Source organism: Grus americana, chromosome 6 (genome assembly GCF_028858705.1).
Source record: "Grus americana isolate bGruAme1 chromosome 6, bGruAme1.mat, whole genome shotgun sequence".
NCBI classification, from domain to species: domain Eukaryota; kingdom Metazoa; phylum Chordata; class Aves; order Gruiformes; family Gruidae; genus Grus; species Grus americana.
Genome location: NC_072857.1, coordinates 24,830,671 through 24,856,768, shown reverse-complemented (window position 1 = coordinate 24,856,768; position 26,098 = coordinate 24,830,671). Strand labels below are relative to the sequence as shown.

At 36.0% G+C, this 26,098-nt stretch overlaps 1 protein-coding gene across 8 annotated transcripts in view; it reads left to right on the top strand.

Annotated features, from left to right (window-relative positions):
- LNPK (lunapark, ER junction formation factor) overlaps positions 1-26,098 on the top strand; it is a 44,212-nt gene that overhangs the window by 2,803 nt on the left and 15,311 nt on the right. For 3 of the 8 annotated variants that reach the window (XM_054830350.1, XM_054830352.1, XM_054830353.1), the window contains exons 2-8: positions 1,220-1,301; positions 2,533-2,574; positions 4,286-4,473; positions 7,817-7,875; positions 11,120-11,160; positions 18,049-18,129; positions 18,218-18,269. In XM_054830350.1, coding sequence (XP_054686325.1) covers positions 1,275-1,301; positions 2,533-2,574; positions 4,286-4,473; positions 7,817-7,875; positions 11,120-11,160; positions 18,049-18,129; positions 18,218-18,269 — 490 coding nt within the window. In that variant the 5' untranslated portion in view covers positions 1,220-1,274. Of the gene's footprint in view, positions 1-1,219; positions 1,302-2,529; positions 2,575-4,285; positions 4,474-7,816; positions 7,876-11,119; positions 11,161-18,048; positions 18,130-18,217; positions 18,270-26,098 lie in introns of all 8 variants that reach the window. The other 5 variants (XM_054830347.1, XM_054830348.1, XM_054830349.1 and 2 more) reach the window with 2 other exon arrangements.

Sequence of the window (26,098 nt, the reverse complement as noted above, 5' to 3'; positions counted from 1 at the left end):
TCTTTAAAGATTGGGTTTTGAAATCACAGGGTGTATAGTTCTGTATTCTCAAGTCCTTGGCTTTCTTAAAAGGTTACCATACTACAGTAGTGTTCATGCTAGTGAGCAATGTGTATCTTATATTAATTTGTTTTGACAGCCTCAGAAAGCTTGGGAACAAATTTGGATTGAGGTTAGGTTTCTTTGTCTTCCAATTTTTGGCCAAAGGTAACTTAATAAACAAGGTATTAATCACTTATATTTCTGCTTAACTGGATCAGTGGTTTTTTTAAAATGGCTTACTGTTTCATTCCAGAGTTGAAAAGGTTTGAGTTCTAGTTGAGATTGAGCATTAGTTTATTGTTGGGTTTTACTATGAACTGATCACTTTTTCATTCACTGGGTAAAAGCTTGCAAATCAAGTGACTGGAGAGAAATTCTGCCATCCTAAGGTTCAAAGTCAATTGATTCCAACTACCTGCTGATAGAAAGTTGCTACACTTTTGTTTTGGGAACCTAGACCCAGATCATCAAATTAGTGCTGTTCATGGGTTCCAGGTTTGTGTAGGGTGAGCTGCCTTTGCACCTTTGGAATTGCTTTAGGGCCACTTGTGCTGGTGACAGCACTGTGCGTTGCGTGCAGGGAACACCTACTGATGTAGTGCTTTCCTAGAGCAAGTGAGATCTCTTTGAAACTGATTATTTGAACTTAAAACTGATCATACAAAGCAAAAAACAATAGTGCTATCCAATACGTTCCTGTTGATGACAGCATGAAAAGGAAGTAGATTTATTGGAGATGAACTTTCTCACGAATAGTAGGATATTAATGCTGGATGCCTGGAGTGACAGCTGAAAAGGAGCATTGAGAGTTATGCTTATGAGCAGCAGAGGAAATAATTGGAAATTAGTTTCTTAAATAATCTGGATTAATAATAAGTTATTAAAGTTGTTTCTCTGCTGGAAGATTTTGATGGCTTTTTAACATTTATTTTGTACCTCTATTTTTGAAGACTCCCCTCTAGTTAAATATTTCCAAAGTAAAAATAAGTTTGGCTGCATCAAGGCTGATGAACTGACTTACAAGATGGCCTATGAAACAGCAGACTGGATTTTAAAATAACATATAGGTAGATAACCAGGCAATGGCTTTATATGGTATTTTGATTCCTTTAGATATTGGAACAAATTTGGACTATGCTGTTAGATTGCTCCTAAGTGCTTAATGCTTTACTTCTAGCTGTGAATTCTTATAGAAGATTGATAGCTCTGCCAACATTTGTCCACAATAGAAGATGGGTGGATTAATTTCAAGATGGAGGGTAAGTAAAATCATGTAACAATATAATAATCTCTAGTCTAGAAGATGGGAGTTCTTAATGCCTGTTGGTTGACTGTTAATGCTGGTTGAACGTTAGTGCTAAACTTTTCTCATTTAATATGTCACTTAAAAGGCCAGTAGCGAGACCAAAAATATTCTCTGCCAAATCCCTAAACTGTGAAGCTGTGCAGCTGTCCTTTATTTCATTTGCAGTTCCAGGCCTGGCACTGGTTTGGTTAACTTATAAAAATATGGTTTTAACTCTGTAAACCAAAATAGTTCTGTGTTGCTTCATTGGGATAAATACAGCAGCATTTGTGACTTGAAAGATTGGTAGCTATTTTAGGTCAAAATGAATACATTCATTCTATGTCTGATTTAACAAATATTTTGGTAGCTACTTATACAAGTCTTTCTTCCTAACTGTTTTTATTGGCTCGTATGTTATTGAATAGTGTACTGAGTTTGAGGAAGAGGCACAAGGTTTTTGACTGCTCTTCTGGCAGGCGTGAGTTGTTTGAGTCTAGGTTTGCCTTTGCATATTATCAGTTGATTTCAGAGCCTCCCATACAAAACTCCTTTAAAGGCAAAAGTTTAGGTGAAATGCCAGTTTTGTTTAATAGAAACAAACTCACTTTCATGGTGATGCAGTGTGGGCTATGGTTTTTTGAATTTGTGGCCTGAAGATGGGCGAAGATAGTGGCTTTATACTCAGAAATTAGGAAGGATTCCTAGAAGGTGGGTTCCAAGTTGCTCTTAAGGGGAATTTTACTGGAGATGGTAACACTTATTTGCAGTTGCTTATAATTTATTTTAGAGCATGTGTCTTTGTGGAATGAATAGTAATAAAAGGCTGAAGTTCTCAGGTTAGGGCTTCCTGTATATATTCTCTTTGTTTTGCTTATTCCCTTGACTCCTCAATTGTCTCCTTGTTTTACTTCCCACCCACACATCCATTATTGCTGTGCATGCATTATAGGTTTTAATCTTTTGTGGTGTAGGAGAGAAACCTTCAGTTAATAGTAATACCAAATGTAAAATAATGATTCATTAGTCCCTTCTATTTGTCAGTATTAAAGTAGGAAAACTTCTTACCTTTATGTGAAATAGATAAAATATGAATCTATTATGAATATGTCTTTTTGTTAGGAAACTGTTAATGTGCAGTAATCCTCAAAACACTGACTTTTTAAAAGTGAGATTAACATCTTTGTTCTTTCCCTTGTAAGCAGGCAAAGCCTTCCACTGTAGAAGTATTAGAAAAAATCGATAAGGTATGTATTTGCTTTTCGGTGTTTTATTTGATTTTTGTTTAGAAATATGCATCCTTTTTGCTGGCCATGTATTTCTTCCACGTTAGGTAAAATACTGTCATGGAATTTTAAATTATTGTCCTGGTTTTGGCTGGGATAGAGTTAATTTTCTTTCTAGTAGCTGATATAGTGCTGTGTTTTGGATTTACTATGAGAATAATGTTGATAGCACACTGATGTTTTTAGTTGTTGCCAGGTAGTTTAGTGTTTACATGAAGTCAAGGACTTTCCAGCTTCCCACGCTCTGCCAGGTGCACAAGAAGCCGGGAGAGCACAGCCAGGGCAGCTGACCCAGCCTGGCCAAAGGGATGTTCCCTGTCGTATAATGTCATGTTCGGTATATAAACCAGGGAAGCTAGCCAGGATCGCTGCTTGGAAACAGGCTGGGCATCAAGGTTTTTGCAGGTGGCAAGCAATTGCATTTGTGCATCACTTGTATTATTATTATTACTTATTAGTTATCCTATTAAACTGTCTTTATCTCACCCTGTGAGGTTTTTTTTTACCCCATTCTCCTCCCCATCCCACACTGTGGGGTGGAGGGGTGAGCAAGCGGCTGTGTGGTGCTTAGTTACCTGCTGGGGTTAAACCATGGCAATTATTTCAATAATTATTCCAGTTGGATGTACTAGAGATTCTGAGTTTCAGATGGACTGCCACCTTTTTTCCCCCTTACTATTAGTCACTTTAAAAATACCGTATAATAGAGAGTGAGAAGCTACAGTTTAAATATTTATTTAGAGAGCCTGAAATGAGAATGAATGTGAAGTTGGCTTGATTACACAATTTAATTATAACTAATGGTTAAACTCACATGTAATGGAAAATGTCACTAATGGAAAGTTCCATTCATCAGGCTCATTAGAAAAGCTTCAATATATGGTTTTAAGTATAAGAATTGTAACTGTAGTGGTAGTAAGTAAGGTCAGGGGCAGAATAACTGAATAGATGGTTCAGTAATCAATTGTGATTTTTAGCCAGAGTTTGTGACAGAAGTCTGTACTCTATGGGGAAATTAACTGTTTTTGAAATATGGTGTTGATATTTTTTGTTTTCCTTTTAATGAAAGTGTGAGTACTCCTGTTGTCACTTGAAATGCAGTCAAAATGGTAACATGGCAGAGCATTGCTTGATCACTTATGAGTGATGCTTTTTGGCATATTAATGTTTGGGATTTCACTCTTGATGTAGAGAAAATACTGAAATGAAAGCATATGAAATGGAGAGGTTTAAGCTGTTTCCAGTGTTAGTAGAAAAGTATTAGAAGCATTTGAAATTCGTCAGGTGCCTGATGAACATTTTAGGATGTGAGGTATGGTTGGTAGTTATTTATGTGATTGTAAAGACTGCCATTCATAAGATACTAGCATTTTCTATGTGTCCCAAATATACTAGCAAATAGGGAAAAGGGCTGATTTGTAGTATCTCTTCCCAATAGTGATGTGTTACTGCTAATACAGTGCAAGTGGCCCATATCATAACTTTAATAGTGTGATTTTTATTTGTGCTATGACAGTTATCTTTGGGCAAATGTTATCATTTTTCAAAAAGCCGCTTGACTCTTCTAATCAAGTATCAAATTGATATGGCTAATTTTAGCGAACACTTAAAGGCAGATTAGTAAAACCACCAACGAATTTCACTAATAAAGTTGAACCCTGTTTATTTACAGGAAATACAGACATTAGAAGAATTTAGAGAAAAAAATCAGAGGCAACAGAAACTATGGGTTGGAAGGCTACTTCTCTACTCTTCTCTTCTTTACCTTATCACCTGCGTAGTTGTATATTTTTGGTGTCTTCCTGATGAATGGACAGCAAGGTTGATTATGACACTTCCATTTTTTGCATTTCCATTGATGTAAGTAAATATGCCTTTTTTCCCTCTAACTGCTGTCTCTTTGATAAAAGGAGATGGAAAATACATCTCAGCAGGGGTTTGGGTTTGCTTTTGACAATCCTTGAGTTGTCATAACTTGCTGAATTTTTTCTTTTAAAATAAATCCAAGTAGTTAGGCAGACACTTTCTTTGAGGGAAATGTCTCTCATGGGGGTCTGGGTTTAGTGTAGAACTAAGTCTTACCATCAGAAGTTGTTAGCTTCTAAAGTTACTTGGCTTTTCAAAATTATACTAGGGCTAGAGAGACACCTGTATCTGAACAGCTGCAAGGTCATGTAATATGAGCAGAAGAGCATTGTCTTGGGTTTTATTTCTATTGCTATTTGGAAAAGTAACACTACTATATGAAAGTGACCTAAGGTATGTTGTCTGTATGTGAAATGCAGTGTATAAAATTGGAAATGGAGAAACTTTTATATAATAGGTGACTGTTAACGTAGAAGTGACTTGAAAGGTCATCAGCCTAAATACGTTGAGGACTAGTTCTACATAATTAGCTATTTTTCTGGAAAATCATTGATTTCTTCTACCCGAAAATATCCTAACATCATTGGATGTCAATAGGAGAAGGTGTTAATCTACTTTTTTGTTCCACTGAGCTGATTGGTTGCTCATCCTCATGAGTGGCTTTTGTTTTCTATGAAAACTTTTCCAAAAATAACAAAATGGGCTCCCACCTCACTAAACAGCTGCTTCTCTGGCTCCTCTTCCTCTAGACCATCAAGGAGGAGAAGCAGCCTGCTGAGCATCTTTCCTACCAATGGGGAGCATAGTGCATTTACTAATTTGCTGAAATGAATGTCATAAATACTATCAACGTTTGTACAGCATGTTTGTATGAAAACATGACTTGTCAGTTCCCTAGCTTTAGGCTTGAAAGGCAAAGTCAAATGTAAATATTTAAGGCTTTGCAAGATTCATTTAGTGTGGGTCAGCATAACATAACATGCAAAAAGATACTTGAAGATGCTTTTCGTATGTCATACCGTGTTATGCATAAAGTACTAATATGCTGCTGTTATGGAATCCTGTGGAGAAGATACATGGGCAGCAATATCTTGACTGGAAAGGATTAATATAGAAATTAAAGCTCAAATTAATCTTTGGCAGCAACATGAATTGATTTTGCTCTTAAGGACAAGGATTTGAAAGACTTTGTTGTTAGTAAGAAAGGCTTGCTCATGCTAACAGGAAAGGCTTGTAGAGGAGGAAGTATTACCAGCCTCCCTTCACTTTGGTGTGTTAGGATTAGTGTAGAAATGAAAACTTTTATTACTGAAGGTGATGGCTTCTAGTGCTGTGGTGTGAATTTTCACATTGGATTTTTATTCTTTAGTTTGTCCTCCAATTCTTGTGGGTTTTTTCAGTGGTGGGTTTTAGAAAATTCTGAATTAGATACTGTTTTAACAATGTTTAGAATTAGGCTGTTGTTCTCTTATGACTTGCAACTGTTTATCTGATTTTTCTCTTAAGCTATTCCCCTTCAGCTTTTTTTGGCAGATAAGAATGGCAAGCAGCTGCCAGCTTGTCTTTGTTCTCGGTCAAGAGGTGACTCCATGCTGAATGCCTGGTGCCACCCAGTAATAGCTCTAGAGATTTTTCAGCTCTAATCAAACTGGAATATGTCTGCCTTTTCAAGCTTGCAGTCAGTCACCAACTTATTTCTGCCTTAGGTCATTCCCTCAGGGTCTCAGCAAGTTACTGATGCTGGTAGAGTGAGTTAAGTTCTAGGAATATATAACATTAATTTTAAATTTATATTGAAATATCTGAAAAGTTGAGGAAATAATTAGCATGTTAGAAGAATGTTGCTCTTGAAATGATTTTCATTTTAATTAGATTCTGTTTCATCTTGTATGTTCTGATTTTCAGAGAAATGTTTTTATTTGTTAAAATTAGTCTGAAATAGTCTGTTAAACTTTCACCTCACAGTTCCTAAAGAGGAAATGTCTTTTATTTCATGAAGTCCTACTATATATCTATCAGCTTAGATTACAGCTTCAGGTAGAAGACTCTTTATTAAGCATATAATAAAAAAGAAATAATGCTTTTGCCTGTGTAACGTGGCCTTTAAGGCAATTGAAACCCTGTAAAACATTTATTTCTTTTGATACTTTATGAAAAGATGCATCTTGCATTGTGTAAGCAGGCAAAGCCATCTGTATTCTTAAAGTAGTTATTACAGCACATCTTTGAATGTGGAATAGAGTTAAACTTCTCTCTCTCTGACTTTGGATAGGTTACTCTCATGTTCCAGTTGTCTAACTTAGTTAACTCAGGTTGTGTTAATACTTGCAAGCGTTTTGAACTGGGAAGCCCTTATATAAATGCAAAAGTTGTTCTTATGAATTAAGTCAACACTCTATTTGAAATCTGGTAGCCTTTTGCCTGCTTTAAGCTGGTTGTAATTCAGAAAAACTTTCTAGCCTTTTTTTTTTCTTCTTAAATTAAACATTGCTACTTTAGGCTTTATTATATAGTGCTTGGCACTAGGAGGGTTTTGGATAAGATGCTTGGAAGGACTTGAAAGTATGAGATTTGCCACTTGGCTTAGCCCAAATAACTTGCCAGGAGAAGTGTCAACTTAATAATAATAAGCAGTTCTAAGCTTTAAAACAAATGAAGTCCTGATGATTGCAGAGAGACCTTTCAAATGTAAAATGGTCATAGATCAGTTTATCTTGAGCACAGATAAACTGCTCCATTGTTTGAGCTAAGTCAGCCGAAACCCTATGGAAACTGAGTGGATTCAGAGCTCTGTAAAATCGCCAGGAATCAGGTCAGTTAACTCTGCTTGGGAGAACATTTGTACAATAGCTGTATCTCATGGTTTTCATTGGTATTGGATTCTTCCCACAAATCTCCTGGGTCTTAATTTTGGGCCTTAACTGGTAAGCTTGGTTTTCTGGATAACATGCATCATAAACCTATTCAATAAGAAGTGATGACTAAGTAATTTTCAGCTAGCTGCACATACCTCAATTTTAAAAAGTTCCCACTGAACATTTTAGCAAGTGACGATGTTACTTGCTGCTGCTTCCTTAGGTTTTCTGTGTATAGTAATACTTAGTTAAATTTTAATATAGGAGGATTTCATTTAGATCAACGTTCATCTTGTTGGCAAGATACTAATTTAATTTTTAGTTTTCTGTATAAACTTTTTGAAGATTTCTGTTCTTTGTATTTGCAAAGTTTAATTTCATCTGGTAAATCTTCTGCGTTAACTATTCTGTTTGCTAAATAACTTCAGAAATGGTTACTGCAATATATTTTAATTAATATAATTCTTCTTTCTGTTTTAAAGAATCTGGTTTATAAGAACACTGCTCATTTTTTTCTTTTCCAGAAGGACAGAAAGGAATAGTAAGTATTTTTTCTGTCTTTTTTCAGAATGTGGAACTAGTTGGGAATGATGCTTGCTATGAAAATGTAAATATTTTGGATAACTCGGCTTCCAGGAAAGGAAGAGTAGCCTTTTGGTTGATGCTGAAATGGGTAGCATTAGCTAAACTGCTGTTTCTACCACACAGTTCTTGAAAGAAAAGGAAGGAAACTGCTTAATCTTTCACTTCACTTACAAAATTGTGGTAACTTTCTCCTGTCTTTGCATGCTTCAAAGTGTAATAGAATAAAATGTAGTGTAGAAGTAGGAGCGAAGGAAAAGAAATATAAACAGTAGTAGTAGTTCCTTTAATACTTGTATCTTGCAAGTATTCCAGCAGTCTTAATCTGTTATCTTTATGTATGAGATGTATAGCAGATGTGTTTAATTTATTTGTCAAGATAGCTTTTTCTCTTCCAAGTTCTCCAAAGCATGCTTATATTTTCCTGAGTGGAAAAAGGGATAAGCAGGTGGCTTTGTGCTGTTTTGAGAGCTAGGGAAAGTTGGGAGTCACGTAACTAAAAAAAAAAAAAGTAATGCAAGTGTTCAAAGATATATAAAAAGTTGTTAAAGAACATGCAGATTCATTCTAATGCAAAATTTAAGAACTGCATCTTTGGCACTGGTCTGCAGTAGTTAGAATTCATTTGAGACTTTCTCTGAAAGCAGTCCAGCCTGTAACAATATCTCATGGTGATGTGAGCAATAATACAGGCAAACCTCAATGTTGCACTATGTTTTATGACTTGCAGAACAACATGATGTATTTAATTTGTGACAGCTTACGGGTTAAGCATCACTTTTGGAATTTTTCTTAAACTTAATGTTTGCATTTGATATGCAAGCATAGGACATACATTTTTATGTAGAAATAAAATTGTCCATATATTCTGTGGTGCTGTGTGATTCATTTCTAGGGCGAATATATATTTGCATTTCATGGCTGTATAAAAAAAAGTGTGTATGTTTTTCTAGTTTGCTTAAATGTCTTTATTGCTGTTTTTAGCATACAGGCAATCCTAGTGCTTTTGTTGAACCTGTGCGTAAAAGGTTTTAGTAGATGTTAGAACGTGGCGAAAGGAATTATTTCTGCATTATTCCAGAGATTGGGTAAAAAGGAAGTGTTTTACCTCAAAGATACAAGTCCTGTATCTGGAAAAGAGAAATCAAATACATAGTGCAAGAGTTACAGCAGTAAAGCAAGAGAAAATGTAACTGAGAGCAAACTGGCAACAGAGTGGCTTAAGGCTAGCCTTCTGTTCCAGGATAAGTTAATATAACACATTGAGTTGCTGGAGATGATTACTTAATACTGTAAAGCTCTGGGCTGGATAAGCAGCATACACTGGTTTTTGGGAACCATGGACTGAATGAGGAAAATTCCTAGTGAAACAGTAGAAAAGGTGATACAGAGAGATTATGGAATTTCAGTTTTTAAGACTGGTCAGGCAGACAACTGTTGAGGAAGATTTAGGCTAATCTGTCCCAAAGTGTGGGGAAAATAAATGAGGTATGTTGCAGGTATTGACTTCTCTAGTATGAATTCTTTTTTTTCTGTGGGTTTAATTAAGATGAGATACATTGGTTTCTTGAGAGTACTTTGGAGTAATTGCCATTTGGCCATGTTTGAAGGGGCAGGTGTTTCATGAGGCTCTTGTTGAACACAGGAGGTAAAGTGATCAGAAACAAATGCGCACGCTTTAAACTGGTTGCATTGCTTTGTGGGAGGCTATGCTTGAAGATGTTCTAGGCATTTCTGTACCAAAAGCAGCTTCTGTTTCTTAAGTAACTGTTAACAGCTGACTTTATTGTGCTATTTGTGTGGCTGTGTGACACCATACTGCGTTGCAGTGCATTTCAAGGTGTTAATCTGTGTGGGGCTATGTGAGAGGCTGTGTTCTAATATAAATGCAAAATTTGGTAGAGAGAAGGTACCATATGAATTTGAAGATGCGCAGTTCCTGGAATTGTTTATTTTCTGTGGTCCAGCCCAGTGCTAAATATGGTCTTGTTCCATGTCCTATTTATCTTAACTAATAAGGGAATATTGTAGTTAGTCTTTCATTGTGTAAACTCTCAAATATGTACGCACCCAGTTTTAGTATTTAGCACATATAATAAAGTGGTTTATTCTATGAAAATGGGTTTCTACATTCTGGAAAAGTTTGACTAATTGTGTTCCCTTAATTTCAAGTAACAGTACTGTTTCTGAAGTAACTTTAAAAAGTGTGTATAGCATACTTATATACTTTTTTGTATCTTTATTTAAATATATTTATTTAGTTTAGGTTTTGATTTTTTCCCTTGTAGTTCTATGAAGCTTTTTTTTTAAAAAAAACCTGAAAAATGGGTCAAAATAGTTGTATCTTACAGGAAGTGAATTGCTGGTGTCCAGTAGAGCTGAGAAGGGGACAAAAGTTGTTTTTTGTTAAACTCTTCTTGCTCTGAAGGAGATATTAGTAAATGGATTTATCAAGATAATATCTTCTATATTAGGTGATAGTTTATTACAGTGAGTTTCCTGTGAGTGCCAAGCCACAAGCATTAACTTAAAGGAAAATCCCATGTGCATTTGACCTTTCTTTTTTTCCTTTCTTTTAGAGAGGTTAGGTGCTGTGCCTACTAGTTGTAACACAGTCTCTTAACATTTAGTAGTAAAATGATCTTCTGGTAGCTTTTCTTACCAAACTGGGGGTTTTACTGTAGTCTGAAAGTATTGAAAGGGTGAAATAAATTGAGATTTGAAGCTCAGAATTGACCTGGCATTTGAAACTAGCATGTGCTAAGAGGCTTATGTGAAATACTGAAGCTAGTAAATCTGGTACTCAAATAGATATATTAATGCTTAGACCACAGGCTTTTTTCTGTAGTTTGACTCATGAGATTAAGTGTATTTGGTCCGTTGTTGTACCAGTTTTAATGTAGGTCAAAGCAGGGCACTGGCTAGAATTGGTTTGCTTAATGAGGAAATGGTACATAAAACTTTTTAATAGTTAGAACTGTAAAGTGATAACAGTGGGCTATAACTTATGAGCAGTTTCAGGATTTAAAATAAATCATTTTTCACATAAAAACTTTAGTTTATGCAAAGTTTACTAATGTTGTTGGGTTCATAGTGGTCAGTGTATAATTTTTCCTGATCTCACAGGATGAAGTCAATGTTTAGTGTGTGCTGAAGTTCTCTTACTTATATTTGAAAACTAATGTATGATGTCCTCCTTTTAGATGATGCGCTGGAAGATTTAAAATCTCAAAAGAAAAAAATAGTAAGTAAAACTTCAAGAAAAGCTGGTTGTTATGGTGCACTACGGTGTTTTTGCATCTCTACAAGTTGAGTTTGATGGTAATATATAGATGAAGAGTGGAGAGAGGGAGGTGAAACTATTACCATTCCTCTGTTTTCATACATTTTCTAGTACTGCACAAGGTTTTCCTTACTCCAGAATTAAAGTGCTGCTTGCATATGAAAATAAATTCTCTTTGTCGTTTAACCTAAACCTACTGTTTTAGTGTTGCTAGATACTATGTAAAGTGATTCTGTTTTGTCAGAAAATGAAAATGTATGCTTTAACCTACTCATTGCTGACTACTTCTTTACTTTGTGATTATAAAAAGCGTTAGATATCACACTGATTTAAGAACATAGAGTGTAACTATAATAGCTACTCTCTCTTAATGTTTTGTTCATAAATAGCAAAAAGGACTTCCATCTTGTCCGCATTCACTTTTTCATCAAGTAACAGATTATTGTTTATATCTTAAATGCATCACCACTTATTTCCCATCCTCCTCCATCTTACTTTTGTACTACATATTTCTTCCATTATATTCTTTCCTCTAAAACAAAATTTTGTCATGTATCAATTCTATCAAATTGTCTGAGGTCATTAGTTTTGTAAGTTGTGTGGTTAACAGTATAAAACTGGTGTGTATGCCAAGTATTTGCTTCAACTGGGTCAACACTTAATCTCAGTAAGACAAATTTGGGATGGAAAAGATCCCAAGTCTTGGATAAGTTACGCTTTTTGCGAAGTTTGTAACACTGAAAGCTGTTTCCTCTCTACTGAATCATTCCATAAGGAAGTTCTCTGTTTACTTCTGTTGTTGGCTTCATCTCCTGCCTTGCAAGGCAAAACTTAAAAACCACCACCACCACCAAAACAAAACCCCAGTCAACCAAAAACCACACACTTCCTTCCCCTTACAACAAAACAGCCTTTCTTCCCCCAAAAAACTCCAAAAGTTGTATTATGAAGCTTTATTGTTAATGAGTTTCTGGAATTGTTCACCTCATGCCTTCCGGATTTTGCCATGGTAGCTAAATTAATAAAAAGCCCACAACAAAGCTACCAAAAAGGAGTCAGGTAAAAGTCTAATATTATGTGGGCTTTGTAGGGGAAACAGGTCTCACTGATTTTTCCATGCTGGTTTTTTATTAGTTTTAAAATGTAGATGTAAAAATGGTAACCTGTAACATAGTTATGTCATTGTCCTTTGGTAAAGAGGATTTGCTAATATTTATATCTGCTAAACTTTATATTAAGGAATCTATTAAATGGAAGTGACCTTTGGTTGGAGAGGTGATAAAAAGGGATTGGGAAGAGGCTTATGTTTTCTGAGAAGGAAATAAATGAGTATAACTTTCTTAATTTTATCTAATGAAAATTGCTTAACTGAAATTAGTTAATCTCCTAATTCACATAGTCATTGAGCAGCTTTGGAGGCAAAGTTCTTGGAACAGAAAAAGCACAATGGAGAGCAACCCAGCTTTTGGGGTCTTAACTGAAATGAAGGCTTTGCATTTAAGTTTATTTCTATAATCATGAAAATCTTCGTATTTATTCTAGAAGAACTAGTAATGCTGAATTTTGTGTGTGTGAGAAGCATTCTTTAGAGAAAAGGCTTTGAATAAAAGATTAGTCAAGAAAAAGCTGGTTTATAAAGGGGAGAGGTTTTTTTACTTTGGGAATTGATGCTGTTGAAACAAGATGTAAATGTATTTTGCATATGCAAAAAATCAAAACAACGTCGTAGACGAGCAGGCAGTAGTTAAACAACTGCACGAATGCTTTGCGAACTATATAGAAATTATAGTGTAACTATGAAGAGTTTAAACCTAGACGTATAAATTGCCATTAGTGTATATGCATATCAAGCTTTAATGATTAAAGACAAACTTGTAAATAGGATTAGTAAAACAGAGTTTTGGGAAGTCCAATAACCTGTAACTCAGCTATTTTTCAATCTGAGGGGAATAAAAAGTCCATGATTACCTCCTGATCTTGTGGGTGCCTGGTTCCTAGCGAGGAACCAGAAACAGAAGACTTAGTACAACCTCCTGAATCAGTGTGGTGTTGGTATTTTTTTACTCAGAAGATTGACTCAGGAGTTTCATCATAATTTAAAGGTATTCAATTAAGCATTAAAATTAGATCATCATACATAAACCAGCATTTTGAAATGAGCTGAAAGTGGATGCAGGTAATGAGACAATGTAATTTGTATTTTAGATAAAAACACTCATAAAATTGCATTCTGTAATAATTTGGTTTTGATAACAGTCAGATTTGGTTTTGTTTTGGATTAACTTCCTGAGGACTATCTGTGGCTATGAATAACTGTAGCAATACCTACTTTTTTAGTAAAACAAAACAAAAACCTTTACCAAGTAAAATAATGGGAAGGGGGGAGGGAGAGGTTTTTTGTGTTGGATTCTGATTTGTTACTAAGTTTGCCAATAGGATCACAATGTAAATATCTCAGTAGCTAATCCTCAAAGTAGCTGGGATAAGTAAATTATGTATTTCCTGTCTATTTGTAATGCAAATTGTTGTCTAGGCACTGTCAGCCTGCCACAACAGCTATGGTTTTTTACTTATTGCAGCTCAGCTACCCAATTGCTGGAGAAATCATGTCTTGAAGACAACTGTCCTTTTGAAAAATGTTACAGTACTTGTGTTTTACAGACATGCGGTCCTCCTTTTCCCCGTTGATGTTACTTACATGCTGAAGGGTACCTATAACGGAGTAAACTCCTCATCTACTAGATCTAATGCCCTGGTGGCTGTGCAGTGAGCCCCTCACTAGAACTTTGGTTCTGTTCAAAAGGCTTCAGTCTTTGGTGGCATAATCACATATATATTTATGTGGGTAAAATACCTGACAAACACAAATATAGATACTTCATCTGGAAATGTCCACTAATATTGTTTATCCTGTACTTTGACTCAAAGTTTGTGTAATACTTACTTTCCACAGAACTGACTCTGTGCTACTTTTTTCCTAGTGAATGCTTTAAAACATGTTGAGTGTTTCTTTATGGATTGGGGGTAGGGATTAAGTTCATTAGCTATAATTAAGGCACTACTTCAAGATACAACTTTTTTCCCCTCCTTGATCATAAGGCATACTCTGGTTGTATTTGTGACTGTGTTACTGTAATTTTGGCCTTAAGAGCTCTCAGTTAATGAGGATGTCAGCCCTTAAGCCTGAATGTATATAGATGAGCAAGTTCAGAGGGTTAAACATATTAAAGCAAGGGCACAGGACATGTATTAAGCTGCTACAAGTGGGAATTAGTGGAGACTTTACCTGCAGCAGCAGTCTTAAAGATGGGATAATTCTTAGCCTGAGGACAGAGTTGTGAAGATAGTATAGTAATCACTTTGCTAATGTTAGAATTAAACTTTGCTGAAATTTGCTCAGCTATTCTGTTATAGTAGGCTAAGTGTAATATTAGACTCAATCATACTTCCTAGCCATTTTGGGTAAAAATTTAGAAAAGTGCATCTGTTAATTTTCCAAGAAAAAAAGGAAGTCTCATTTCAAGGCTGCCTTGGAGTTATGTTGTTAATGGAAAAAAAAAATGCAGCATGTGAATTTTGTTATTTAAAATAACTGCTGTTTAATGAACTTTATACCTTCAGCCTTCCAGGCATAGAAAACTGTAGATATTTTGATAATCTTCACTATGTGACCAAAAACTCTACTAGGAGTTGATTGTTGTATAAGCCTGGTCTTGTCTAGCAAATATATGCTAGAGTACTGCAGGCATGCAATTAGAAGCTCAAAATATGGTTGAAAATCATGATCAAATGAGGTGTTTCTTTCATGCAGTGTTCACACAAAACTGTTACTTTGGTTGTTTTACTGTTTGCATGGATCTGTCCAGAGTACACTTTAGTGTTGTGGCTTAAATGATTTATTTCCTATTTTAAGGAATTTTTGCTGGGTGTATTTGCATATCTTGTAGACTGAAATGAATCTTGTGACTTTGTGTGAACGTAAAGAAATACCTCTCCATAGTTGTATTTGACGTACTAAGTAATTAAATGTAAGAAGTCATGTGGTAGTATGGCGAATAAGTAGTTTGCATTGTGCCAGTACTTCAGACTTCCAGTTGCTAACTTGCATTTACAAGAAGCTTAAAATACATTACTCATAATACTTTTCAATACAGGCAACTGATGATGTTGCCACAGGAATTCTGTTTGATTGCCAGTTGGAAAGGAGGCCATCCATGCAATTATTCATAGGAGAGAATGTGGTACATGACCATGCTTCTCTATTAAGATGTGGTTAATTCCATGAAATAAGTTTGAAAAAGCAACGATCAGGCTGGTATTAACTTTCTTGGAGACTTCACTTGTGATCCTGGTTACTTAGCATTTAACCTTGATAATAATAGACCATGAATAAGCCCTTGGCAGAAAGTAGAAAATGTTTTTGTGGGAAAAGTTTTGGATCCGAGAAGAGTATATTATGGAAAAAGAGCAGGAGATGTCGAGCAATATGCTGTATTAGCAAGCCCAGTGCTCAGCACTAGGTTAACCTTTCCAAGGTTATGCTTCAGGGTGCAAGTGATTCAGAAGTCAGTATGATGATGTGCGTTTATAAATTAGTTTGGTGTGGCAGTGCACAAGCCGGTTTCTTCTGCTATGCAAATGTAGAGATCATATTTAATTTTTACACAGGCCCTTATTTGCTTCTGGTAATTATACTAATTTGCTCAAAGAGTAAGTAAACTTTGACCTGTTTGATTCCTTATCTGGTATTGTCAGCCAAATTTAAATTGGTTTCACTTCTAGAATACATTTCTCTAAAAATCATGAGAACTGTGAGTGTGCTTATAGAAATCTTGACAATTTCTATACATTTTAAAGAAATTTGTAAAGAGTCAGTTATAGAACTGAATTCTTGTTCAGATTCAGCTTTACTAGAATTATAAAACTATAGATGAATTTCAAAATAAGAGTAATTATCCAGTAACTGTAAAATGTGAAGAATAACTAGTGATGAGAACTAAATTTTTCCATTTCAAAAGAATGTTATTGTTTTTGCAAAACTTATATATCCACAAATAACTACCATCCTATCTAATACTGCTATAGCCAGAACTGTGTTAGATAAGGAAAGTGTCAAGTGATGGTGGAGCATTCTGTTTTTTTTCCCCTTCCTAAAGGTCACTTTGTCCTGCAGAAGAGTATTTCTCATTTTCCTGTATGGCTTTAAAGACAATTGCCTGCATTATATGTTCATTGATGTAAAGTGACTCGGGTTTTTTATTTTGATTTGGTGGCCAGATATTGACACTGACTGTTAACACTTCCCCCCTCTGCAGCTTCACCTGACTAGCCTTTCCCCTTCATGTAAAGGTCTGCCTTATGGTTTTCACTTTTATAAGCAATAAATACTTTATTTTTCCTATTAGACCCTTATTTCTGATCTTGCTGCACTGTGTGGCATTTGTTTTACGAAGTTAGTGGGTTAACTCCAAAGTCCTGTTGAAATACAAGTTTAGGAAATTGATTTTTTACTTCCCTTTTCACTCCCTTTTGTTTCAACAGTCCTTAATTAACAGCCTGGGTAGTATTCCTTGCCTTAAACTTCTGGTAATGTGTGTAGGAGTGAGCTGTTAAATGAATACTGTGCATCCATTAAAATGAGTGAATTTTATTTAGCTTCTGAGGTCTATTCCTAATTCTGAGGTCTGTCTAAACGTAAAACCCCTACAAGGTCTGTGTATGCAGAATTCTTGCTAGCTAAATAATGGTCTAAAATCATGTTAATGTGCACCATTTATTATTTTAGCAGTGATAAATGAGTTTGAGAGAACTTAATTTTTTGACCACTAACCTTTTCAGTTTTGCAGTTTATGCCAACAGCAAACGTAAGAACAAACAAAGCCCCCACTTGTAGCTGAACGTGGCCATTAGTCAGCATATCTAGGAGAAAAGGTCTGCTTAAGATACTGTAAAATGCATTCTAATTTCTTTACATATTAGCTGTTTGTCATAACTTCAGCTATCTCCGTTTTAAAGTTAAGCTTCTGATGTTGGCTGTTAACCACTAAAATGATACTTTACTAGTGATTACTTTTTTAATTAAGCCCATGTATTAGCTATAAAGCCACTTGAGTGCATTGTAAATAAAACGCTGTAATAATGAAGTGCTTTAATTACACTCCCTAAAGTATGCATAGTTCTCAGTAAATTTTTTATTTAAATTCTTACCGTGTTCCCTTTTTTCTGAAAAGCAGTTTGAATCGCTGTAAAGATGGAGATCCAGCCTTTAAAGTCATTTGAGCAAATTCTATGGCTATTCTCTAGTTAGTGAGTTTTCACAGCATTTGCAGCAAGCTAATTGCTTCTGCTAATAAATAATCTAAAATCGATGCTGACAGCAGTTAATTGGCACAGAGACTTTATTCTGTAAAGCACTTGGCTAACGACCTTCCTTAAATTAATAGCATTAAGTGCTATGAGGAAATAAATCTAAGGAATTGCCTGTCATTCGCTTGTCATGTCTAATAACTTCCAATAATGATGGCTGATAGATTTTTGCACATTCCATTATTGAAGTTGGTGCATGTAATTATTCTCCTCATTATATGTAAACAATTAGCAATATTTGGTGTTTCCTTGCAATAAAGCTGTTAAATACAAGTAGCCCATTAGAGTTTAGAAACTATTTTTGAAAGCAAAATTTAATTTCCATTGAATACAGCAAATTTGCAGGTATCTGAACATGCTACTGGTTCATTGGACAGAGCATCACCTTTTGGTAACATTAATAAGCTGCTTGTAAATGGGAGGATATGGGGGGAAAATACTTTGAAGAATTCTGTATTGATGTGTGGAACCTTTTCTTTCCAGCTTGAGGAAGTAATGGAGAAGGAAACATACAAGACGGCTAAATTAATCCTTGAAAGGTTTGATCCAGAATCAAGTGCAAAGGTAAGAATCTTAGTATTGATACTGATGTAACATGAAAGGTACTGTGGAGCCAAACATTCGGATAATGCTATTTATAATTAATTGGCAGGAGGCTGAACTGCCATCTGCTGGAACACCTGCAACCCCAAGACCCGGACAAGGTAATAGCCCTGTAAAACGGCTGCTCTTTAGCATAGATACTTGTCTTTCATAGCAATTTCCACTCTAGAAGTCTCTCTATGATAAAATTTGTAGATCAATTGACCTTTATTTAGGGTTAATAGACTGTTTATTAGACTATGCCCATTACCGTTCTGTATTTTTCAGACGAGATGTATTGCTATAACCTGATGCTCTTCTCAACAGCAGGATGTTTAATGCTGCTTGATGCTAAAGCAGAAAGAAAATTAACTTGTGGCATACTTGCAATTTTTCTAGGATACTAAGGTGCTTTCAAATCTTATGTAATGTTCATTGACTTAGCTTTTCATTTCTGTTTCTATTTCTGGCTAGTTAAACCTTTCCTAATTCAGTTCTTAAACTACTTTTATATGGTGGATGGAGAGATTCCACAAAGCTAGTGCAGAAATCAGATATTTTCTAGATGCAAAGAACGGACAGTTCTTTACTAATGATGTTCCATTTAAAGGTGCTATTGAATAAAATAAGAAAAATAGAAAAAACTTGCATGTGTTTCAAGGAAGCCTTGTTTTGAGATTGCACACACAGGTTTCAAGACTGAAAAGATCTCACTCCCACACTCTCCCAGTAGATTGTTTGCATTAAAAATATGGACTGTAAATTTTACAGAAAGATACTTATACAAGCAAACTACTGCTAGGTCTTTCTTAAACTTTTCTTAAACTTAAACTCGAGTATAAAAAGCTGTAGTTAAACTGCAAATGCTAATATTAACACAGTATAAAGGCCTCTTTGTATTACAATACTGAAGATACCCACAAAGAGAGAGAGTACTAATTTGCTGTTATAACCACTTTAGACCTGTAGGGGCTGGTGTTCAAAATGAACTGCAGAATCTGATGTGCATAACTTTCCCTAAAATAGATTGCTTTAGAAATTATATTAGCGTTGTCAACTTTGTGTCTAATTCTTGTGAGTAACAAAACTTTTATTTGTCTTATTTTTTGTTCTTGGTGTTCTGACTTTGATGGGTGCAGAGAATCTGGATTTATTAACAAAGGTGTTATAAGCTGCATGGTCAAATCCCCTGTTTTGTTTTTTGCTTAGCTTCAGATTGCCACAAAAACATTTTTAGCCTATCCTTACATGTTGACATTGACAGTGAGTAGTTGCAGTGCAGTATGTTAGCAGTAAAGCTTTTATCTCTTCTGGTGTCCTAGGCACAACAGCTTTTTCTCAATTTGCTCCTTACCTGTCTCTCCTATCATTCCATTTCTACTGCATTCATAGGGGTTTTTTTAAGGTTGAAGGGCCATTCTGACACCCTGTTCTGTTCTCTGTCTTAATGTGACTCGTGGGTGGTTGCCAAGAATTTTCTGTCATACCTGTAATGTTTAGGTAGTCTGTTTTTTTGGTGGTTTTGTGTGTGTTTGTTTTTAACTCTACTTATCCTTCTCCTTGAGATGTGTTGGAAATCACTCCAGAAGTAGGGTGACAGATCTGTTTGTAGAATGCAAGTAATGCTGACCAGGAAATGAAAGTGCCTGGAAATGTGTGTTTCTGTGTAGAGATAACTAGCTATAAATTAAATGGACAATGAGAAGCCTTTAGTCACCCTGGGTTTATTAAGAGAGATCACCAGCATTTTTTAAACTCCTTAGGAGTTATAGGATTGTTCTCTTCCCTTCTGCCCAGGCTGTGTAAGTAGTGAAGGTGACAAGTGAGTTGCTCAAGTCTCTCTTAGTTAACTAGTCTCACGTGTGTTTGGGTTTACCCAAATGTGTGTGCTTTTGATCCAGGTTTCTGAGTTAGTCAGAAGTAGGTTAGTTGGATTCAGCGTATGGTGTGTCATGTTGATTTTGACTTGAAAGTTAATAGAAGGGCTATGAGGGAGAGGTTGAGAGTGAGAAGTATTTCTGAGTGCCAGCCACTATACGCCTAGGAGTAGATTAAACAGTTGTTGCTGAGAAGTTTGCCCGTGCTATGTATGTTTAGGGGTTTTCATTTAGGGCTAGCTATAAACTGGTCTCGTGAACCTGGTGGAGGGCATCTTTCAGTTTAGTTTCACTTGAGAAGAATGTAAGAGCTGTTCTCCAAGACTGTGGTGTTGGGTGAACCAGAGACCTCTATGTGGGGACGCAATTGAGAGAATGTAAAGGACACTTCTGATTCAAACATTATTCAACGTTTTTGGCTGCACCCACATTAAAGTAAGCAATTTACCTTATCCTGAATAAAAGTGCAGTTTAGTCTTGGCAAGAATTTTGGAAAAAAACTTTGTAAGTTATCATGCTTTACGCTTGGATTTCATAATCTCAAGGGTCTTTTCCAGCATAAATGATTTTATGATTCTATGTGATTTTGTTCATATACAGCACAACTTCCTTTTTTTTTTTCCTTTTCCAATCTGGTCTCTAACACATTGAATTTAGAATCGGTGCTGCTTTTTTGTCCATGTAAAAGTAGATATTCAGACTATTGTATTTTGTAGATGCCTTATAGTTAAGGAGGAACATACTGTGTTTGGCTTCAGTTGTGTGAAATTGTGGAGACTTTCTAAATAACCTGTACTTTGTATGTGCAGTAATTATTTCAAACTTTAGCTATCAAAAATACTAGCTTATTGCTGCTCATGCTAAATATCTGCCCCAAACAAATATTAGCTTCTGTGCAGTATATAACTTACTGTAACTAGATGACACCTTAACGTGTTTGTGGTGTAATTTGGTGTATGCAGTAAGTGGTAGAATTATAGTGATTGGGAATAATAAAGTATCTGTTAACAAGTTAACATTAAAGCTTCCTTGGTTTTTTCGCTCACTTTGGACACAAACTAGCCAGGCAGCAGAACTCATTATCTTGAGCTCTGTAATTGAGTCTTTTTTTAAGAGGGTAAATAATGACCAATGTCCAATCTGATTACACAATGTTGCGTATGAGGCAGCTGATGAAAGGTTAGTTAGTAAGTTGGTAGGTTTTTGACTTACCAGTTAAAATGGGAACTTGTACGTCATGCTAATTGGTAGATTCAATCAGCATTACATAATAGTTGGTTCTCAGAAGGACAACTGGTAGCACCCGAATTTTCATGTGTATGTAGCTCTTTTTGCAGTTTTTGTGATTTGGACACGCACTTCTTAAGTAATTGTAGTTCTAGGAGATGACTTAAATGAGTCTTGAGTTTGGCATAAAAAACACCTGGAAATCCAGAAGCAAAGGAGTTTAAAAACGGAAGTGCAATTTTATCTATTCAGAAATGTTTTGAAGGGTAGAGTTAATGAGCATATAGTTACTCAGTACTTTGGCTATGTGAGGAAAAAAAAGGTAATCATAGAATAATAAAATACCAGGTTGGAAGGGACCTCAAGGATCATCTGTTCCAACCTTTCTTGGCAAGAGCTCCATCTAGACAATAGTATTGTCTAGACAAGATGGCCCAGCAGCCCGTCCAGCTGAATCTTAAGTGTCCAATGTTGGGGAATCCGCCGCTTCCCTGGCGAGATTATTCCAATGGCTGATTGTTCTCATTGTGAAAAACTTTCCTCTAGAGTCCAGTCGGAATCTCCCTGGGGTAACTTGCACCCATTACCTCATGTTTTTTCCATGTGACTCCTTGTAAAAAGGGAGACTTCATCTTCTTTGTAGCTACCCTTTAAGTACTAGAACATGGTGATGAGGTCACTCCATAGCCACCTCTTTTCAAGACTAAACAAACACAATTGTTTCAGCGTTTCCTCATATGGCAGGCTTCCCAGTCTTTTGATCATCCTGGTGGCCCTCATCTGGACCCTCTCCAGCCTATCCACGTCTCTTTTGTATAGTGGGGACCAAAACTGAACACAGTATTCCAAGCATGGCTCGGCAAGTGCTGAGTAGAGTGGGATAATGGCTTTATCTCCCTCATTGATACAACCCAGCATCCTGTGGGCTTTCTTTGCTGCTTTGTCAGTGGAATAAATATTTATTAACAGTATCCTGTTGTTGATACCTGCTCCCTTCATTTTGCTAATACAATTGTTAGCAGGGCTGTATTGTAAATGGGATCACTCCATGACCTGAATTAAAAATCATGCAATAACAGATGGATGCAAGTTGTGAGATGGGCATGAGGAAGAAGAAAGAAAATTCTTGGTTGGTCTTTGCCACTAAAGCCAACAAGTTATGTGAACTATATTTTGACCTGCATTGTGCTCTAGCTCTTTAAAAATGATGAATTCTTCTCTACAAAAATCAAGGGGTTTTGAAGTGAGGGAGAAATAGTTATGCTTGTAAACATGAAAGATACAGCTGTCTCACCACTGGCAATATCTTAATATTCTTTAAGAGATCATACTGAATCATCAGTTGTGAGTAGTAGCCCTGTTAAGTAATGTGTCTGCTTATGTATCTGTACTGTTCAGTGCTGGTAACTGTAGAATTTGTACTCCAGTGTGCTTGAAGAATAAAAGTTCTATTTTTAAATTATTTATCTATCTTCATATAGTTGGTTTGCAGATGCGCAGAAGTCATTCAGGGAAGAAAAAACCTTGGAAGACTGCAAAACTTCATTAAAACTACATCAGCAGTAGCTGTATATTGTGTTAGCATTGAGACTTGATGGACATGTTACTCAGTTAACTTGTGGAACTTGAGTTATGGAAATCTGGAACTTTGCAAGAGGCTCATTCTTAATGCATTGCATCTCCAAATAGACAATTTGAGAAGGATATAGATCATATCCAGTTACTGCAGAAGAATATTGGGGCTGTTATTGTGGAAGCAGACAGTAGGTTTAAAAGGAATTAGAGGAGTTCATGGGCAACAGGGTCCGTATGTGATACTAAAATGATTAGACAGGCCTGTACTTTCTAATGTCCCTGACAATGTGTTTATGGATCCTAGGGATGGTATCAGAGATGTAGGCAACAGAAAGCATTCAGATTTGTGTGTTGTCATTAAATAACATCTACAACCGCTCTAAGACGTGAAATACTGGGATGGATGGGCTGTTGGCCTTACCAAGGAGAGCATTTCTCTTTTTCTCATAATGTAAATTCTTCTGGTAACTACTTTTACTTGCAGAGCAGCAGAGTGTTGGCAAGTTCTTTTAAGTATGAAATAAGAATAGGATAAAAGCCAAATGAACTACTAAGTGGAGGGGGAGGAAACAAGAGTGCCTTGTGAATAACCTGCTATCATTTTGTGGAAACTAGTAATGAGTCTTGCATTCTTACCTCTGTAATGAGACTAAAACTACTGAAGCACATCTCTCTAATACTGACTGTAAAGTACTTAGGCTCAACATCTTTGTAGAGGCAAAAATATGGGAAAAGAGTAATTAAAGTAGCAGTAACTGTTTAAAAATGGGAAGTCTTTTTAAAGGCGGCTTGCTAAAAATGACTCTTCAGAAAGAACAGACAAAATGGGCAAAGCTCTTGCAGGTGGCATGGAAAAGTGTATTATGGGCTCAGAATAAACATGGATCTATCCATGGCCTATCAAAACAGACTCTGAGCTGTTAAGCAACCAAAATTGACATGCTTAAACCACATGATATAGGTAGAAATTATAGTCATGATCTTTGACATTTTTCTGTGTAAAACCATAATAAAGCAGGCTTTGTAATGAAAAAGAATGAAGAAAATCTTAACAGTGGATTAAAATGTCTTTAGATATTTAAAGTGATTTTGGAACAAGTAGAGTAGGCTTCATGTTTATCACTTATTTTTTTAAAGATCTGTGAAGCTGAGTTGAGAAATTGCATACCTTTACCTTGATTTTTTTTTGGAACTAGTACATGAGTGGAAACTATAACACAAACTTGAAAATATGGATAGATAAATCATGAGTCAGAATCAATATATTGTTTGTAGATGAGTCATGCCTTTTGGTCAGATGGTACGGAGAGAATGATGCAATTATTCTAGTGTAGTTAGACTTGAAAGTTTACTACTAAGGTCTCTCACAAAAAGCTCTCAAAGAAATGCCACTGGTGGGTTTCATTGTAAATGAATTCTTGATTAAAATACAATTTTCAACACAGGAGCAGTTCTCAAAATAGAAACAAGTCACCAATGAAACCTTAAAGGAATTTCTGCAACTACCTCACCAATTTGTCCTGGTTTCCAGATTCTGAAGAGTTTAAATAGTGAGGGGGGAAAACTTTATTTGCTAAAACCAAGTTAAAACACAGAATCTTCATATTCATGGGGTGATCTAACTTGGATGATAAAGTTGTGTGAAGTAACGCAATCACGCACATGAAAGTGTGGCAGGGAAAACTAGTAATTTGTTCTTTGTAGGGAAACTGAACTAGGTGGATTTTTAGTAAGACTTTGTGGAGTTGTAGTCTTCTAACTGGTGATACCAAAGAGTTTTTTTTATTCTTTCTTCTGGTGTATGATAATACTTATTTATATGTAAGGATAATCAGGCAAGAACATAGCCTATGTATGTTGCAATTTTGTGGTGTTAGATGTTGGTGATTTTCCAACAGAACTTTTATGTTTGACCTAGTACTCTAGTGATAGCAACTGTTTCCTAGCTAGTGTAAGCTGATGTCGCACACTCCCTGCCTCCCCCAGCCCATACAGAAGCTTGGCGTGGTCATGCTGTACTTTCAGGGACATGGATCATTCCTTCAGACTTCAGCACACCTGTCTTGCTGTGGCCGGGTCCACTGGACCTCTGAACTGCAACCAGGATTTAAACTCTTCCAGCCTGACACAAAGTCAGCAGATAAAAACCTCTCTAATCTTGAAACTCAGGGAGATGAATTTAAAGTCCAATTCTAATGTTAAAGTCCACTTGTGAAGGAAATCAAGCAAGCTTGTTCAAACTCTTGTGGGTGCTAGACACTAACTCTATAGGGAACTACCGCCTTAGGCGTAGGCGTTCTTGGGGTGTACCTTTTAGAGACTAGGCTGTCACTTGTTAACCATGTTAATGTCCGCAGCCCTGAAGTGAGGGTTACATTTCAGTTTGATTTGTTACAATAGTGTATTTCAGAGGCTCCCTAGAGATGATTAGGTACAGATGAGAAATAGATGATAGTGACTGCTGTTCCTGAGCACTGTTCCTTGCTTGTTTTGGGGAGTGGAACTTCAGATGTGCATGAATAATATAATAACCAAACCATAATATATTACTGGGATATTCCCATTGGTGTTAATGAGAACTCTGGCTTCAGGTAAGACTAACTGAAGAAACCTATAAAGTTTTTTGTAATAGGGAATTAACAGTGGGTCTGGTAGTGGAGTGAGAAAAAGTAAAAGTAAGGATGTATTCCAGCAGAGCCTGTTCTTGCTTTGTGTCAGTCCAAGCATGTGGCTTGTTGGTAGTGTTGCTGAAAAAAGTGAACAAAACTATGTAATCTGAATGAAGCATTAAGTTTTCTTCTGGCTTTAGAATTGTTTCACTTATCCAAACTGTAAATTTTTTTAATAACTCTGGGCGCTTAGCCTGGATATTTTAGACATTGACCAAATGGTTTTTGGTCCTATGGAAGGCTAAATACTTGGGAGCATGTTTAAACCGTAGAGTAGAAACAGTGGTCATTTCTGTCTGAACACTGTGGTTTGAATCTGTTCATATCTCCCACATTCTGCCTTAATAGGAACAGAATCATAAGGTAAGTATCTGCTAATTTTCTTCTAGAAGAATTTTCTCCTAAGTATTTAGCAGTTAATGAGTATTAAAACATGGTATTCTGTGTGGGGTTTATTTCCATGGCATGCTCTGTCAGGCAGGTGGTGATCTTTAATTATAGAGTTATGTGGTTTTGACTCTGTAATTTGTTGATTGGAATAACAATATTAATGTATTATTACTAATCTCTTGTTTATAATGCTAGATGTTAAATTCATTATGC